The following is a 19485-nucleotide window of genomic DNA, read 5'->3' as shown; positions in this document are numbered from 1 at the left end:
ACATCTGCATCAGATCAGAGGCTGTTTGGTCTCCACTGAGGAGCTGGATGGAGCTGATGGAGGAGAAACATCTCCACTAACACACTGTCATCTTCACATTCAATGTCAAACACACTCAACTCATTCCTGCTTTCTTCTTTTCAGGAACTTCTGCTGGAGTCTGCCAACAGAAGGTGAAATGTGCCCTGAAGAAGAGGTTCCAGGTTGTGTTTGAGGGGCTCTCTAAAGCAGGAGAGGCCACCCTCCTGAAGCAGATCTACACAGAGCTCCACATCACAGAGGGAGGGACTGCAGAGGTCAATGAGGAACATGAGGTCAGACAGATTGAAACAGCATCCAGGAGAGCAGCCAGAGCAGAAAGCAGCATCAGACCAGGAGACCTCTTTAAAGCCTCACCTGGAAGATCTCCACCAATCAGAACAGTGCTGACAAAGGGAGTGGCTGGCATTGGGAAAACAGTCCTGACACAGAAGTTCACTCTGGACTGGGCTGAAGACCAAAGCAACCAGGACGTCCACTTCACATTTCCATTCACCTTCAGAGAGCTGAATGTGCTGAAGGAGAAGAAGTTCAGCTTGGTGGGACTTGTTCATCACTTCTTCACTCCAACCAAAGAAGCAGGACTCTGCAGCTTTGAAGACCTCCAGGTGGTCTTCATCTTTGACGGTCTGGATGAGTGTCGACTCCCTCTGGACTTCCAGCACCCTGAGATCCTGACTGATGTTACAGAGTCCACCTCAGTGGATGTGCTGCTGACAAACCTCATCAGGGGGAACCTGCTTCCCTCTGCTCGCCTCTGGATCACCACACGACCTGCAGCAGCCAATCACATCCCTCCTGACTGTGTCGGCATGGTGACGGAGGTCCGAGGGTTCACTGACCCACAGAAGGAGGAGTACTTCAGGAGGAGGTTCAGAGAGGAGCAGCAGGCCAGCAGGATCATCTCCCACATCAAGACCTCACGAAGCCTCCACATCATGTGCCACATCCCAGTCTTCTGCTGGATCACTGCTACAGTTCTGGAGGAGGTGTTGAAGAGCAGAGAGGGAGGAGAGCTGCCCAAGACCATGACTCAGATGTACATCCACCACCTGGTGGTCCAGGCCAAAGTCAAGAAGGTCAAGTATGATGGAGGAGCTGCCACAGATCCACACTGGAGTCCAGAGAGCAGGGAGATGGTGGAGTCTCTGGGAAAACTGGCTTTTGATGAGCTGCAGAAAGGAAATCTGATCTTCTATGACTCCGACCTGACAGAGTGTGGCCTGGATCTCAGAGCAGCCTCACTGTACTCAGGAATGTTCACACAGGTCTTTAAAGAGGAGCAAGGCCTCTACCAGCACAAGGTCTTCTGCTTCATCCATCTGAGCCTTCAGGAGTTTCTGGCTGCTCTTCATGTCCATCAGACCTTCATCGACTCTGGAATCAACCTCCTGGATGAACAACAACAAACCTCCTGGTGGTCAACAGTCCTGATGAAGAACAATCTCCACCATCTCCTTCAGAGAGCAGTGGACGAGGCCTTGAAGAGTCCAAATGGACACCTGGACTTGTTCCTCCGCTTCCTCCTGGGTCTTTCACTGCAGACCAACCAGAGTCTCCTCCGAGGTCTGCTGACACAGACAGGAAGTAGCTCACAGACCAATCAGGAAACAGTCCAGTACATCAAGAAGAAGCTGAGTGAGAATCTGTCTGCAGAGAGAAGCATCAATCTGTTCCACTGTCTGAATGAACTGAACGATGGTTCTCTGGTGGAGGAGATCCAACAGTCCCTGAGATCAGGACGTCTCTCCACTGATAGACTGTCTCCTGCTCAGTGGTCAGCTCTGGTCTTCATCTTACTGTCATCAGAAGAAGATCTGAAGGAGTTTGACCTGAAGAAATACTCTGCTTCAGAGGAGGCTCTTCTGAAGCTGCTGCCAGTGGTCAAAGCCTCCAACAAAGCTGTGTACGTGGTTCATGAACAAATATGTGGAACTGAGTCCATGACAAACATTGAACTGGTTTTCATTGTTGGTTCTTCTTCAGGTTGAGCTGCTGTGGTCTGTCAGAGAGAAGCTGTGGAGCTCTGTCCTCAGTCCTCAGCTCTCAGTCCTCCAGTCTGACACATCTGGACCTGAGTGACAACAACCTGCAGGATTCAGGAGTGAAGCTGCTCTCTCCTGGACTGGAGAGTCCTCACTGTAAACTGGAAGCTCTCAGGTTCTGACTTTATTGATCATTAATATTCACCACTCTCTGTTCTCCTGCTCACATCTCTAGAACATCAGTAAAACATCTCAGTAGAACACTGCAGCCTCTTGATATTTTCTCCTCTATTAATCAGGAAGTAAAACTACAAAGTAAAGTTTCCAGTGTAAGTTCAGGTGGAGAGCAGCAGCTTTACTTCCTCCACTCACTGTGTTTGTGATGCTCCATGTCACAGAGTTCTGCCTCAGACTCTGACACCGACACGACTACGAGCAAGAACACCACACATGAGACAAGCACAGCAGCAGCAGGACACTCACTTCAGGTGTGCTCCTGTGGCTGGATGAAAATATCATCACTTAGGAGGCTGAGGATCCACCAAGGAAAGAGAGGAGGATGAGAGAGCAGAGGCAAGAGCCTCACAGTGACCAGTACTTCTTATGAAGCAACCAGTCAAATCAGTGGAGTGAAGCACAGCCACGGGACAAAATAGAATAGAATAGTTTATTCTAGTGATGGCCAGATGAAGCTTCATGAACCACTGTCTTTACTTTCTGACCCTCAAACAGAACCTGTGTAGTTTTCTTCTTCTCATTTTAAATGAATATAATCTTAGGAATCCTACTGTCACTACTTGCTGTCTTATTAATGTGTAGAAAGGTGAATAAAATGTCGACCTCTTCTATGTCAGGAACTCTGAAATTCTTCATCCTTTATGATTAATTGTGTTAATTGTTATTATTAAACTATGAATTCAAATTCTAAATGAATAGTTTTGTACAGTACATCTTGATGAGACTGATATAAATTGGCATCATTTCCTGTTAAACAGGTGGTGCCCCGAGGTTTTCTGATGCTCATCAGATTCCATTTTTTGTTCATGATTCATGACTCTATGATCAATACTAATCAGTGTTGACACAGTTAGTTTGAAAAAGTAATCCAAGTACTGATTACTAGTTACTCCTTTTTGCCACAAACTCAGTTCTGATCACTGCCTGGCCTCCTGCTGATACATATTTAACCTTTAACCTTCATTAAACTAGTGATCTATTTATATATTTGCACTGTCTGCTCTATCTGCTCTATCCGACCTTTTAATTACCCCCCTCTGGGGCAAATAAAGTATCTGATTGATTGATTGATTGATTGATTGATTGATTGATTGATTGATTGATTGATTGATTGATTGATTGATTGATTGATTGATTGATTGATTGATCGATCGATCGATCGATTGATTGATTGAAAAAAAAATACAAAAAGAGTTCAACATCTCTGCAGTTCTTGTAGCAATGATATGGTTTAGTGTTGACATTTCTTGGTTCCAATTCTTTTGTGTCACCTGAATTAGTGAGAGTGAGTTTGTCTGTGATTGGCTGAGAGTGGAGAAGGGGGCGGGTCAGGTCGGACAGCATGCTCTGTGTGTGTCTGTTAGTTTGGAGGAGAGAACGAGCAGCCGCTTCTGTTTAATAATAAAGTGTCTTTGTAGAGAAGAATCTCATCCTGCTGGACGCCACAATAGTAATGCTACAATAGTAATGCTAAAATAGTAATGCTACAATAGTAATGCCACAATAGTAATGCTACAATTGTAATGCGACAATAGTAACGCTACAATAGTAATGCTGCAATAGTAACGCTACAATAGTAATGCTGCAATAGTAACGCTACAATAGTGACGCTACAATAGTGACGCTACAATAGTAATGCTACAATAGTAATGCTACAATAGTAATGCTACAATAGTAATGCCACAATAGTAATGCTACAATAGTAATGCTACAATAGTAATGCTACAATAGTAATGCTACAATAGTGATGCTACAATAGTAACGCTACAATAGTAATGCTACAATAGTGATGCTACAATAGTGACGGTACAATAGTAATGCCACAATAGTAATGCTACAATAGTGACGCTACAATAGTAACGCTACAATAGTAAGGCTACAATAGTAATGCTACAATAGTAACGCTACAATAGTAACGCTACAATAGTAAAGCTACAATAGTAACGCTAAAATAGTAATGCTACAATAGTATCGCTACAATAGTATCGCTACAATAGTAACGCCACAATAGTAATGCTACAATAGTAATGCTACAATTGTAATGCGACAATAGTAACGCTACAATAGTAATGCTGCAATAGTAACGCTACAATAGTGACGCTACAATAGTGACGCTACAATAGTAACGCTACAATAGTAATGCTACAATAGTAATGCTACAATAGTAATGCTACAATAGTAATGCTACAATAGTAATGCTACAATAGTGATGCTACAATAGTAACGCTACAATAGTAATGCTACAATAGTGATGCTACAATAGTGACGGTACAATAGTAATGCCACAATAGTAATGCTACAATAGTGACGCTACAATAGTAACGCTACAATAGTAAGGCTACAATAGTAATGCTACAATAGTAACGCTACAATAGTAACGCTACAATAGTGACGCTACAATAGTGACGCTACAATAGTAATGCTACAATAGTAATGCTACAATAGTAATGCTACAATAGTAATGCCACAATAGTAATGCTACAATAGTAATGCTACAATAGTAATGCTACAATAGTAATGCTACAATAGTGATGCTACAATAGTAACGCTACAATAGTAATGCTACAATAGTGATGCTACAATAGTGACGGTACAATAGTAATGCCACAATAGTAATGCTACAATAGTGACGCTACAATAGTAACGCTACAATAGTAAGGCTACAATAGTAATGCTACAATAGTAACGCTACAATAGTAACGCTACAATAGTAAAGCTACAATAGTAACGCTAAAATAGTAATGCTACAATAGTATCGCTACAATAGTATCGCTACAATAGTAACGCCACAATAGTAATGCTACAATAGTAATGCTACAATTGTAATGCGACAATAGTAACGCTACAATAGTAATGCTGCAATAGTAACGCTACAATAGTGACGCTACAATAGTGACGCTACAATAGTAACGCTACAATAGTAATGCTACAATAGTAATGCTACAATAGTAATGCTACAATAGTAATGCTACAATAGTAATGCTACAATAGTGATGCTACAATAGTAACGCTACAATAGTAATGCTACAATAGTGATGCTACAATAGTGACGGTACAATAGTAATGCCACAATAGTAATGCTACAATAGTGACGCTACAATAGTAACGCTACAATAGTAAGGCTACAATAGTAATGCTACAATAGTAACGCTACAATAGTAACGCTACAATAGTAAAGCTACAATAGTAACGCTAAAATAGTAATGCTACAATAGTATCGCTACAATAGTATCGCTACAATAGTAATGCTAAAATAGTAATGCTACAATAAAAAACGCTACAATGGTAAGGCTAAAATAGTAATGCTACAATAGAAATGCTACAATAGTAACACCACAGTGGTAATGTTACAATAGTAAGGCTACAATAGTAACGCTACAATAGTAACGCTACAATAGTAAAGTTACAATAGTAACGCTAAAATAATCATGCTACAATAATAATGCTACAATAGTAACACCACAGTAGTAATGTTACAATAGTAAGGCTACAATAGTAACGCTACAATAGTAACGCTACAATAGTAAAGCTACAATAGTAACGCTAAAATAGTAATGCTGCAATAGTAATGCTGCAATAGTAAGGCTACAATAGTAACGCTACAATAGTAAAGCTACAATAGTAACGCTAAAATAGTAATGCTGCAATAGTAATGCTGCAATAGTAAGGCCACAATAGTAACGCTACAATAATTAGGCTACAATAGTAACACTACAATAATAATGCAACAAAAGTAATGCTACAATAGTAACGCCACAATAGTAATGCCACAATAGTAACGCTACAATAATTAGGCTACAATAGTAACACTACAATAATAATGCAACAAAAGTAATGCTACAATAGTAATGCTACAATAGTAACGCTGCAATAGTAACACTACAATAGTAATACTACAATAGTAACGCCACAATAGTAACACTACAATAATAATGCAACAAAAGTAATGCTACAATAGTAATGCTACAATAGTAACGCTGCAATAGTAACACTACAATAGTAACGCTACAATAGTAATGCTACAATAGTAAAGCTACAATAGTTACGCCACAATAGTAACGCTACAATAGTAGAGCTACAATAGTAAAGCTACAATAGTAACGCTAAAATAGTAATGCTACAATAGTAATGCTACAATAGTAATGTTACAATAGTAACACCACAATAGTAACACTACAATAATAATGCAACAAAAGTAATGCTACAATAGTAATGCTACAATAGTAACGCTGCAATATAACACTACAATAGTAATGCTACAATAGTAACGCCACAATAGTAACACTACAATAATAATGCAACAAAAGTAATGCTACAATAGTAATGCTACAATAGTAACGCTGCAATAGTAATGCTACAATAGTAAAGCTACAATAGTTAAGCCACAATAGTAACGCTACAATAGTAAAGCTACAATAGTAAAGCTACAATAGTAACGCTAAAATAGTAATGCTACAATAGTAATGCTACAATAGTAATGCTACAATAGTAACACCACAATAGTAACACTACAATAATAATGCAACAAAAGTAATGCTACAATAGTAATGATACAATAGTAACGCTGCAATAGTAACACTACAATAGTAAAACTACAATAGTAATGCTAAAATAGTAACACTACAATAGTAACACTGCAATAGTAACGCGCATGGACTTAATATAAGAAGTAACTTTAATCTGATTACTGGTTTGGAAATAGTAACACGTTAGATTACTCATTACTGAAAAAAGTGGTCATATCACTGTTACTCATCATCATCAACAGTCAAATTGCCTGATGTACAACCAGTGTTCCCAACAACATCAACTGTTTACAAAACAATAAGGACAACAGACGGTAATACAGACGGGTTTGGACTGAGGACTTAATGGAGTTACCAAAATAAACTTAATGCACTTTTCCTCTAGTTCCTACTATAGGAGCCATTTAAGGTTTCATATGGGTTTGTTTGTTTCTGTTTGTGTGTGCCCTATTATTGACTGGCCATTTGGGTTTAGAATGTATGTTTGCCCACTAGGTGGAGCTAGGGCAAGGTGGAGGTTCTAAAGCCTCCACCTAATCGATGCCAGGTGTGCAGACACAGTTTGTGAACCGGGCCAGGGAGAGTGGCAGTAGGAGGAAACATTTATTGTGTTAGAGGAACTCAGTATTGGGCGAGTCATTGAGGACAGGAATCAACAATTGGACTGTGGATATCAAATAAATACTTTGACATGTCCAAAGTAAAAACTGCTGATTGGACCTGATCAGTGTTGCTCCTGGCTGTCCTGGTGAACGCTGTTTAACCACATCTCCATTAGAATTTAAAGTATCGTATGGTTTGTTTTTCTTATTTTAACATCAGTAGCTACTAACAGCTTGTGGCAGAAGTCACCAGTTAACAGGAGCACCAGTGAAACCGAAACACCGGACAGTGAAGCATCACATCGGGGTGATTACTTGTGCATGACGGGGAAAGCTCCGATGACTCCGCCCACGCCGTGGTCGTTCTATTGTAATGGAAAACAAGTGAGGCTGAGTGGAGTAGAGGCAAGGCCAGTAGGGTCAAGTGGAGTAAGGCTGAGTAGGAGCTGGTGGAAAAGAGCTATTTATTACAAGTGACTGGGAATCAGAATATCTAGACAACAATGTGAATAAAGCTGTAAGAAATGCAGAATTAGGAAGAAATGTTAAACAAAGAAAACAATAACAAAGATCATCTATTGATCAAAGAAGGATTAAAAGATTCTGTCAAAAGGAAAAATACATGATACAGAGAATCTGTAAAACACAAAAGAAGTGGCAAATAAATATGTGAAATATAAAAATACTTTAACTACTACTGTGAGAATGTTCATATATCTACAAAACTAAATGTGGTGAAATCTAAGAAAAGAAGAATCCTATTAAAGACACATAGAATCTATTAAAGAGTGTAAAGAGAAAGACCCAGAGACATTTCATTAGTAAGGAAGAAATCATAGAAATTATTATCAAATATAAAACCAAATCTTCAGATTGAGACTAAATGGAGATGAAACCAGTAAAGAGGGTGATTGAGTTTATCTCCAAACTACTGACTCACATCTGGAACCTTTGTCTTTCCAAACTGGACAATTTCCTGACAAAAAGACTCAAATCAAAGTGAAGTACAAAACTAGAACCAAAGAAGATTGAACAAACTCCAGGACAATGTCTCTGCTCCCACAGTTCTCACAAACTAAACCATGAATGAATGAATGAATTGTGTCTCTCAGAAGAATGATTGTCTCCACTGTCCCCGTCTCTCCAACCAAACACTGTAATGAATAGAAAGAAGTAGCAGGACGTCCAGCTCCACTCCACAGCTTCACTTCAACATCTGGAACTGAAGACATGAACAAAACATGTGGACCTCCATGTCCTCTCCTTCACGTCCACATGAAGCCAAAGTCAAACCCAGAGAAGACGATCTGAAGCTCTGAGGTCCTCATAACAACGTCCTGTCCTCTCTGTGTCTCATTACAGCCTTTCTTCATGTCAACTCTCCGACTGTGGAGTGATCTCCTCGGCTCTGAAGTCTGACTCCTCCAATCTCAAACATCTGGACCTGAGTAGGAACCAGCTGAAGGATTCATCAGTGAAGGTTCTGTGTGCTGGACTGGAGAGTCCAAACTGTAACCTGGAGACTCTGAGGTCAGTTCACTGTCTGAAGTTAGAATGTGTTGAAGTCAAACCACTGAGAGGAGTTTAGGAGGATCCAGATGTTGGAGGACAGAGATGGACTGAGCTCTGCAGCATGTTAGTGATCAGCATGTTGATGAGACTCTTCTCCTCCTGGTGGCTTCAGCTGTTTGGACTTTACATTTCTAAACTCTTCCAGTCTGAACCTTCTTCAGTCTCAATGACTTCAACATCAAACTTTGTCCTCTAATCTCACTTCTTTCTCTCTTTATTCAGGTTGAGGGGCTGCAGGTTGTCAGAGATCAGCTGTTCTTCTGTGGCCTCAGCTCTGAAGTCCAACCCCTCCCTCCTGAAACATCTGAAACATCTAGACCTGAGTGAGAACCAGCTGCAGGATTCAGGAGTTGAGCAGCTGTGTGGTTTTCTGGAGAGTCCACTCTGTAGTCTGGAGACTCTGAGGTCAGACTCCATGTTTGAGTTTGTGTGCAGTGAAAGTTGTGTTGACACTAAAGGTCAGACATCAGGCTGATATGAGATGATCCACACTGAGGATCTCCATGAGAAACTGAGACTTCTTCTCTGGGCTTTAGTCCTGTGACTGTGGCAGAGCCGTGTGGAGCTCCACATTTCAAAGCTTGGTAGAAGAAGCAAGGTGCTGCAGTGGAGAATTCTCCGTCAACCTCTGACACGCTCCATGTTGACCTTCAGCTTTCAAAGCAGGCTGATCTCTCCTGGATGAAGAGTCACTGATCTCCCAGCTGGAGCTCCAAACTCTCCCTCACTCTGCCATTGTTGCCCCCCTGACCCAGTGTGTGTCATGTAGGGGTGTGATTCCATCCTGTAATAGGAAACAAAGAGGCAGACCACGAGCTGGGGTTTGGCTCGGCTGCAGGATTTAATATGCTGCTGCCTCTGTGCAGCTTTTAGGCTCCTTCAATCGCCATGCGCCCTCTGCTGGCCTTTTAGAGTAACACACTACTGCTTTCGCCTGAAAAGTACTACTCTGTTTGAGCCTTTTAAACTCTATTTGAGACACAGTAAAATAAAATACATCTATAGGGTAGTTTTAATCACTTTGAACTTATTTCATTTATTGTTTTAACCCTGAGCTGTAATTTAGTCCTATTGACTTTTTAACATCTTTTAAATACGCTTTAAATTGCAGCACCTTTTTTTATCCTTAACACCGGGGCTCCTCAATTAGTTTTCCTCCAGGGCCAAAATCAGAGCAACATGCCAAACCAAGGGCTGGAACATCCGCAGGTATTCTGCACTCTGGCAGTAAAAGATTTTTTAATTGCAGATGTTTGAGCTGATGTGACCATTATGAGGGACCGAGCAGAAAGACCAGGACCTCCAAAGGAGGCCAGGACCTCCCAAAGGAGACCAGGACCTCCAAAGGAGGCCTGGACCTGGAGGCCAGGACTCTGTTGTATTTAAAATGTTTATTAATATTAGTTTTTTGCAAAAAAAAAAAAAAAAAAACCTGTATAAAACCCCCCTAAACATGCTCAAAAACTCACCAAATTTGGCACGCTCATTAAGCCCCAGAGAGCCAAAATGTCTCTCTAGCGCCACCTAGAAAAACCAAAATGTGCACCACGGCCCATAGGAATGTCGTAGAGAGATCAAACCAAAACTCAATTGTTCGTCTCATCGAGACCTAAACATCACATACTGCTACCCCTGACTTAACTCTGACAGGAAGTCCGCAGTTTGCCTTTCAAAGTATGATTTTCTATCAAAAACGGCCCTCAACCTCTGAAGGCGAATACATTTGACCCCCTAAACATGCTCAGGGACTCACCAAATTTGACTCACTCATTAACACTGGGTGATATTAAATGAAAATGTAAAAATTAACCCCCAGAGAACCAAAATGTGCTCTCTAGCGCCACCTACAAACACTACAACGGCCACCAAATACACTTAAACGGCCCGTAGGAATGTTGTAGACTGATCAAACCAAAACTCAATTGTTCGTCTCATCGAGCCCAACAAATCACATGCTGGAACCCCTGACCTAAATCTGACAGGAAGTCTGCAATTTGCCATTTAAAGTAAGATTTTCAAACGTTAGCTACTCTGAGCACGAATATCTATCGACTTCAGAAACCTACTAAATGACAGAGGAGACTCTCCTCCTCAATAATCCCCAATATCATTTTCACTGGTGGAGCGGTTCTGTTTTTATTAGTCGTCAAAATTTTGAACACCAAATCCGCCTCCTCGTCCAGTTTAAAGGTTTTGTGCTTTGAATGACTTTTGTCTTTATTTGATACGGTTCTTCATTAACAATCATTTCTTCTTGATGTCCACATCGGCAGTGCTGATTCTCTCTCTCTCTCACACACACACACACACACACACACACACACACACACACACACACACACACACACACACACACACACACACACACACACACACGGTGCAATACTGCCCTCTTGTGACGAGTTGGTAAACATGCAACTGTGACGAGGGAGAGAGGTGTGTTCATGTGAGATTCTTTTCTGTGTAGCTCTATGAATTAGTTCTGTGTCTGTAGCTCTACAAACAGCAGCCCAAGGCTTTAACTTTTTTTTTTTTCCACACCTTCAAAAGAATTGTACTCACAGTGAGTACAGGATTCCAGCTGGTGGCGCCACTGATCCTTAAAGCCTGTTTTATTCTTGACGCGTCGGCGAGCTCTGTACGGCTCCGTGCCACTGAATGACGTCATTGTAGCCGCCAGGCCCCTCCGAGCGGCTCTGTTCACGCTGACCTCACTGCTCCATGCTCCTCCAACTTCTTGTGACTCCAGTAGAAGCTGTGAGGTGTGGAGCGGTAAGAGCTCCACCCTGTACTGAGCAGACACGTCACTGTGCACGGACACATATTTAACTGTTAACACACCGTGATGAGGGACAATGACAACCTACAGAAACACTCTGATTCTACTTTTCTTTCACATGAAGCCGTTAAAAGGATCATTTTATGGCTCCAAATCCAAGCTTTCCTTTCCAGTAGTATGTGGTTTGTTTAGTCGTTACTGATGAAGCTAAAGTCTGGCTTCATTAGAAAGAAGTTCTATTAATGATGCGTCTCATAGCGGAGCGCCCCCTGCTGCCTCATGCAGACCTCAGCCTGCGGTCAGAACGCCATACAAGACCTGGAAGTGAAGTTAGTTACAATCAGGTTCCATGATTACTTCATAAAACACTCTGGCTTCACTTCCATGTAGTAATGTAACATAATGATCCCAAAGATCCCTGCAGAGGGGCGGAGCCTCCAGCACAGGATGGAGGAGGAGGAGGAGGAGGAGGAGGAGGAGGAGGAGGAGGAGGAGCAGGAGGAGTAGGAGGAGAACAGAGCAAGAGCAAGAGCAAGAGGAGGAGGAGGAGGAGGAGGAGGAGGAGGAGGAGGAGGAGGGGGAAGGGGAGGAGGAGGAGTGGAGGAGGAGGAGGAGAACAGATCAAGAGGGGGAGGAGAAGGTGGGGAGGGGAGGAGCAGGAAGAGGAAAACAGAGGAAGAGGAGTAGCAGGAGGAGGAGGGGGAGGAGCAGGAGGAGCAGGAGTAGGAATAGGAGGAGGAGGAGGAGGAGGAGGAGGAGGAGGAGGAGGAGGAACAAGAGGACAAGGAGGAGTGTTTGTGTGTGTGTGTGTGTGTGTGTGTGTGTGTGTGTGTGTGTGTGTGTGTGTGTGTGTGTGTGTGTGTGTGTGTGTGTGTGTGTGTGTGTGTGTGTGTGTGTGTGTGTGTGTGTGTGTGTGTGTGTGTGTGTGTGATCCAGATGTTGGAGGACAGAGATGGACTGAGCTCTGCAGCATGTTAGTGATCAGCATGTTGATGAGACTCTTCTCCTCCTGGTGGCTTCAGCTGTTTGGACTTTACATTTCTAAACTCTTCCAGTCTGAACCTTCTTCAGTCTCAATGACTTCAACATCAAACTTTGTCCTCTAATCTCACTGCTTTCTCTCTTTATTCAGGTTGAGGGGCTGCAGTTGGTCAGAGATCAGCTGTTCTTCTGTGGCCTCAGCTCTGAAGTCCAACCCCTCCCTCCTGAAACATCTGAAACATCTGGACCTGAGTTGGAACCAGCTGCAGGATTCAGGAGTTGAGCAGCTGTGTGGTTTTCTGGAGAGTCCACTCTGTAGTCTGGAGACTCTGAGGTCAGACTCCATGTTTGAGTTTGTGTGCAGTGAAAGTTGTGTTGACACTAAAGGTCAGACATCAGGCTGATATGAGATGATCCACACTGAGGATCTCCATGAGAAACTGAGACTTCTTCTCTGGGCTTTAGTCCTGTGACTGTGGCAGAGCCGTGTGGAGCTCCACATTTCAAAGCTTGGTAGAAGAAGCAAGGTGCTGCAGTGGAGAATTCTCCGTCAACTGGGGCTGCAACTAACTATTATTATAATAATCGATTAATCAGTGATTATTTTTAGATTAATAGATTAATGGGATAAAAAACAAAAAAACATTTCAAATAGTAGGACCAGTTGATATTGAACAAACCAAACACTAAATATGTTCTGGTTATTTAAAAGCACATAACTGAACCAGTACACAGATGTATACAATATATATCCATATATACATGTATATAAGATGTATACAAGGTAATTATTAAATCAGATTTAATGTACTTCAGGGACCACATACAGTCCAGTTTCATCCTGAGTGGACCAGACTGGTACAATATTATTATAATAACCTTTAACTTTACACTTCTTCAGTCTCAATGACTTCAACATCAAACTTTGTCCTCTAATCTCACTTCTTTCTCTCTTTATTCAGGTTGAGGGGCTGCAGTTTGTCAGAGATCAGCTGTTCTTCTGTGGCCTCAGCTCTGAAGTCCAACCCCTCCCTCCTGAAACATCTGAAACATCTGGACCTGAGTGGGAACCAGCTGCAGGATTCAGGAGTTGAGCAGCTGTGTGGTTTTCTGGAGAGTCCACTCTGTAGTCTGGAGACTCTGGGGTCAGTTGACTGTCTGTTACTGTTGTAGAAGGAGAAATGTTTGTGAGCAGCTGTGATGTGAGACTCTGATCCTGCAGTGAGAGATGGACTGAGCTCAGCAGCTTGTTACTGATGTGTGTGGACATGAGGAGGAGTGGCAATGTTGTGCTGACATGTGGAGGATGAGTGTGATGAAGATCCACAACAACAGAACAGCTCATTGATCAGGACTCAGTAATGTGGAGCTGCTCATTTCTCCATCAACACATCTGATTGGTTCTCCTCATTCATTCTGCTGCTTTCTCTCTTTATTCAGGTTGAGGGGCTGCAGGTTGTCAGAGATCAGCTGTTCTTCTGTGGCCTCAGCTCTGAAGTCCAACCCCTCCCACCTGAAGGAGCTCGACCTGCGTTCCAACAACCTTCAGGGTCCAGATGTGCAGCAGCTGGTTGATCTTCAGCAGAGTCCAGACTGCAGCCTGCAGACTCTCAGGTCAGTAGATGTTGGAGTGAGTCCATGCTGCTTCCAGCAGGTTTCTACTAAACACAGTTAGTGTGAGAACAAAGATCCAGAGTTTGACTGCTCTGTGAGGCTGTGAGAGGAGAACGCTGAGCAGCTTCAGGATTGGACAGCAGAGGACACAGTCAGCCAATCAGAGGAGCCTCAGGCTTGTTGTGTTGGTCTGACAGTGGTGGTCCTTCATGAGCTCTGAGCTGCTGCTGTGGACAGGACTGAAGTCCTAGCTGCTCCACAGAGACTCTCCTCATCACCTCTCATCTCTCTCATCTCTCTGCAGGTGGTGAGAGCAGAGAGGACGCTGTGTGTCCTGAAGATCCATGAGGAGAGCAGAGCTTCATCCAGCAGTGAGTGGCAGAGGAACCACTAGAAGATCAGCTGAGTGTCAGTGGTGCAGTGTGAAGAGCTGTGAGAGTCCAGCATCGAACCAGGGTTCCTCTGGATGTGATGCAGAACCGTCACTGTGTGGACTGAACCTCCTCCTCCTCTTCCTCTTCCTTTTCCTCTTCCTCCTCCACCTCCTTCACCACCTCCTCCTCTTCCTCTTCCTCTTCCTCTTCCTCCTTCTCCTCCTCTTCCTCTTCCTCCTCCTCGGGCCTGCTCCTCCTCCTCCTATTCCTCTTCCTCCTCCTCCTCCTGCTCCTCCTCCTCCTCTTCTTCCTGCTCCTCCTCCTCCTCCTCCTTCTCCTCTTCCTCCTCCTCGCCACTGGAAAAATTCACCATTTGTCACGTGACCCCGATCAGGGGGTCCACGGCAGCCCCTCCCTAGAAGCTGCATCCCTGCACCTCACCACCAGGGGGATCCACCAACTCCATCCACAGACGTAGAAAACACCCCGGAAACTCTGAAGCCAACCCGGCTCTGATTGGCCAAGGCCATGGTGAGCACAGCAGGGAGCCGGACCATGATGCGCCGGTATAAAAGTCCCACCTGCGAAGACACACCGTCTCCAAGACGGATTCACGTCCATCCAGACGCAGGACTTCGTACGGAGACACAAGGAGCCGCGTGTTAACTCATGTGGACCGGCCCAGAACTTTTTAACTCCCTTCTCTCTCTCCCCCTCCTTCACTAATCCGCCGCCGCTCCTGTTATCTGATCAGATAAGCTCACACACACACACACACAGTCACATTTAGCAGCCAAACTGCTATCTGGTGCTGCTAAACCACATCCACATCCATCACCAGAGTTCTATCTGCATGTCCCGTTAGAACTCCGGCGCTCAGAACCGGGCCGACAAAGTCCACCAGTCTTTACGGGAGTAGGTGGGACCGCATCGTTCCGAGACCCCCTCGCGCATACTCGCGCGACGGGTGTCTTGTTTATCTGGTCGTTTAGCAACCACTGCGGCCTCCAGACAGAACGAGTCAAACGCCTCTAGTGGTTGCGTGGGTCTTCGCAATTCCTCTTGACATCCACCTGGTGGACACATCAGGCCTTTGCGCTCTCCCTCTGTGTGCCGCCGCACGCCCCTAGTGGTTGTCACGGTCACCACATTGACCTACCAACGTCTTCCTCCACCTGGTGGACATTCAAGGTCATTCCAGTCATCACTCCAGGCCAGACACACACACACACACACTCTTTGTTCATAGTGTTTGCTGTGTTACTTTGATCTTTACTTTGATCAGAATCTGACATTCTGAATGAATGACAATCTTTGAATAAAGAAAAGAAACAGTGAAAATGCTCCACTGGATCACCTCAGCATGACCAACAAGAGATTAGCAGGGATACAAATATGTCAGAAAATAGGCTTTGTAAATGACTTGGATATTAAGTTCTTTTTTTGCACTTGGTTCATAAGTGTTTATTTTATGTTGTAATGATAGTATAGTGCTTATGCTTTTACTTTGAAAGAACTCAGACTGTGAGTAAATGTTGTAAATCAGATGGAAGTACCAGGAACGTTGATGAGCAGTAAAAGTCATGCTTAGTGTACTGTGATTTCAAGGTTACAGTTTAATTTTAATGTAAAGTAAAAGGTAATTTATATTATTGCATGGTACAGACATATGGTTAAAAAGGACAAAGTTGTAAATATACATGGAAATTACATAATAAGAGCACTCAAGGTAGAGATTGTCAAAGGTTAATAATTTAAGGCAATTCATGTAAGGTAGTAAATATGGTAAAAGTTTAAAGGTAAAACCTGCTGTTAAGAGTTGCTCATGGTATTTTTCTGTGTTCATTGTTCTTACAGTGAGTTCACCTGCAAGGCTCAATAAAGTAGAGAAGCGTCAGTTTGAGAGAGCATCTTTTCTACCGCGGCTGCTCCAGGCTTCACTGATCCACAAAGAGGTACAACTGTTGGCATTCCAAAAGGACAGTCAGGAGGACTGAATACATTCTATTAAAGTACTTTGATCTGATCTATTGAAGAATCTGATCTTACCTTTAACACTAAACAAAGAGATTCACAATTCAAGTGTTAAAGTGCAGAGAATCTCACAGCAAATCCTCAATGTGAAACATCAAATAGATCCAACTGTCATTGAACACACACACACACACACACACACACACACACACACACACACACACACACACACACACACACACACACACACACACACACACACACACACACACACACACACACACACACACAGAAACACAACCGCCTAAATGATAAATCATCTGAAATGTTATTTAAAGTGTATCCCTCTCCCTTCTCAGCCAGGGGTTGTGGGTTTGAGTCCCATCTGAGGACTGATGTTCTCCTCAGCAGAGAGCAGCTGCTGGTAGCTCACTCTCTATGTTCCTCTGCAGAAAGTGATGAGGACTGATGTTCTCAGAAGAACTTTTTTATCATCAAGAACAACTTTTCCCTCAGAGTGAGATGAGCTGAGTGAGGAAACCAAGCGGTCCAAGGAGCTGTGTTCTTGTTCCAGTCTCTTCTGGATTGAGTTGCTGCTTGTGGTCAAATGTTTTCACACCACCCTGTTAACCTCCAGCAGAGTTTCTGTAGTGTAGTGGTTATCACGTTTGCTTCACACGCAAAAGGTCCCCTGTTGGAAACCGGGCGGAAACACAAAGAATGGTTTTTGAAATTCATCAACACAGTTTCCAACATATCAGGAGCTTAATGGACGACGACGTCTTGTTACATAAGCACAAACCTTAATTTGGGCCGGATCTTGCTGGAACAGGATCTGGCCCCTCCCAGATTTTGACCGACACCTCATTACAAAATTAAAAAAAATTAAATCCGACCCCTTTTTCACTTTTATGTATTTAATTGTTAGTTTTAAATATTCTATATGGACAGCTGTGTCTTTTAATGAGTTAAAATCACTAGAAAGTTCATTGTACACAAAACTGAATGTAAAAACTGAACGGTGAGGAGGAGAGGGAGTTTAATATTCACCCTCAAACAGGAAGTCTACTGAAACTAGACATTTGCATGTCCAGAAGAAAATGCAAGCGTGAATGCTGAAGGGGCTGAATAAAGCTGCTTTCTCCTTTGAATAAATCTCCTTTGATCTCAGCATCTCCATGGCTCCATGGCGTCTCCATAGCTGAGGTCAAAGCAGATCAAAGGAGATCAGCTTCTGTTGTAGATCAAACCCACTGAGCAAGTAACATCCATAGACGTCCAAGACACGTCCATCCGTCCAGGCTGTAATTCTGGACGTCTATTTGGCCATCTATTATACCGTCACGTTTAAGAACTGTCACATTTGTATTCCGAAAGATTCTCCATGCTAAGTACAGTAACTATCAACCCTTAATAAATCATCCATACTGGGGCCAATATGAATTGATACGATGATAACTTTGTTTGATTATATACCAATTCATCATAAATACAGTGAAAGAGAGTTTTATTGCATTCAAGAGTGAATTCAGTGTTTTACTGCATTTCTGTGTATAATACATGCTGTGTAGAATTGGTACCTTACCAAATGTATCATAATTGTGTTCAGGTTCTGGGGTTTAGGCATGTTTTATGAGTTATTAATGCATTCATGATCTCTGCCATTAGCTTTCAAAGTGAAAGGATCTAGAATGAACTATGTTCTGCACGGTAAGTTAAGTGACTCTGCAACTGTAGGATCATTATCAGCTTATCAACATTTTTTTACCTTTATTATGTAGAAGTTTTAGTTTGTATTTATTTTAGTCAGGGCAGACTGAGAAAAGCCCATATATATATATATATGGGTGGATGATGGATGGAATATACAGACATGACTTATGTTCACTAGGAAAAAGTTTCCTTTACTCAGTATTGGTGTGAATCTTGGGAACAAATGATAGAAGAAAGATTTTCTTTTCAACTTTTTAAAGAATCCATGACTTTTAAGGCTTTTGGGTCTTTGTAGAACAATGTGAAGGTTCCAACAACAACAAATGAAATGTTGTTGGTGAAGTTAACTAGAACATTATCGAGCTAGCCAGGAGTTGAACCTAGAACCTTCTGATCCATAGTCAGTCCCGTTCTCCATTGCACCACTAGCTTCTTGCTGAGGTTTGATTTAAAATACTGAAGAAGAAACTTTACATGGATCCATCCATCCTCCAGGTACTCTGGTTTCCTTCCACAGTCCAAAAACCAGCATGTGAGTTTAACTGGTGACAGTAAATGTCCTCCAGGTGTGAAGGTGTGTGTGGCTGTTTGTCTCTGTGTGTTTGTCCTGTGATGGACTGGAGACCATCCAGAGTCTTGATCTCCTGCCTTACTTATGACAATGAGTTGATTCCTTTAGCTTCTTCAACATGTCAGCACATTGGTCTAGGACAGGGGTGTCCAGGTTGGGTCCTGGAGCTCTGGCGTTCCACGGGGTTCAGCTGTCTCCATGTTGCACCACACCTGATCACAATGAAGGTTCTGGTTATTGGGCTTTTTCACAACCTTGGTGATGACATCATCAGATGAAGCAGAGGGAGAGTACTAATACATGCCTTCATCTGGTCCAGGCTGGATTACTGTAACTCCCTTTATTCTGGCATCAGTAGGCTCAATGTTCAAAGACTGCAGCTGGAGCAGAATGCTGCTAGCAGCTTTTTAACAGGCACCAGGAGGAGGGACCACATTTCACCAATCCCTTCTTCCTTTCACTGGCTGCCTGTCAGTTTTACAAGAGATTTTAAAATGCTACTGCTTGTTTTTAAAGCC

The 19485-nt window shown here is 42.8% G+C and overlaps 2 protein-coding genes across 5 annotated transcripts in view; both read left to right on the top strand.

The window, feature by feature from the left end:
• The window catches only part of LOC308128051 (protein NLRC3-like), a 200404-nt gene extending 183800 nt beyond the window's left edge, over positions 1-16604 (top strand). Inside the window, exons 13-18 of the mRNA XM_080493720.1 lie at positions 8752-8919; positions 9184-9366; positions 12873-13055; positions 13684-13866; positions 14162-14335; positions 14640-16604. Coding sequence (XP_080349846.1) covers positions 8752-8919; positions 9184-9366; positions 12873-13055; positions 13684-13866; positions 14162-14335; positions 14640-14646 — 898 coding nt within the window. The 3' untranslated portion in view covers positions 14647-16604. The remainder of the gene's footprint in view (positions 1-8751; positions 8920-9183; positions 9367-12872; positions 13056-13683; positions 13867-14161; positions 14336-14639) is intronic.
• LOC308128052 (NLR family CARD domain-containing protein 3-like) overlaps positions 1-19485 on the top strand; it is a 268285-nt gene that overhangs the window by 183735 nt on the left and 65065 nt on the right. For 3 of the 4 annotated variants that reach the window (XM_080493727.1, XM_080493728.1, XM_080493729.1), the window contains 2 exons: positions 145-1945; positions 2026-3392. The exons of the other annotated variant lie outside the window; for it this stretch is intronic. In XM_080493727.1, the coding sequence (XP_080349853.1) occupies positions 145-1945; positions 2026-2206 (1982 nt within the window). In that variant the 3' untranslated portion in view covers positions 2207-3392. Of the gene's footprint in view, positions 1-144; positions 1946-2025; positions 3393-19485 lie in introns of those variants that run through there. 4 annotated transcript variants of the gene reach the window in all.

Source organism: Lipophrys pholis (assembly GCF_963383615.2).
Source record: "Lipophrys pholis genome assembly, contig: SCAFFOLD_38, whole genome shotgun sequence".
In the NCBI taxonomy this organism is placed as follows: domain Eukaryota; kingdom Metazoa; phylum Chordata; class Actinopteri; order Blenniiformes; family Blenniidae; genus Lipophrys; species Lipophrys pholis.
This window is presented reverse-complemented; position numbering and strand designations above follow the sequence as displayed.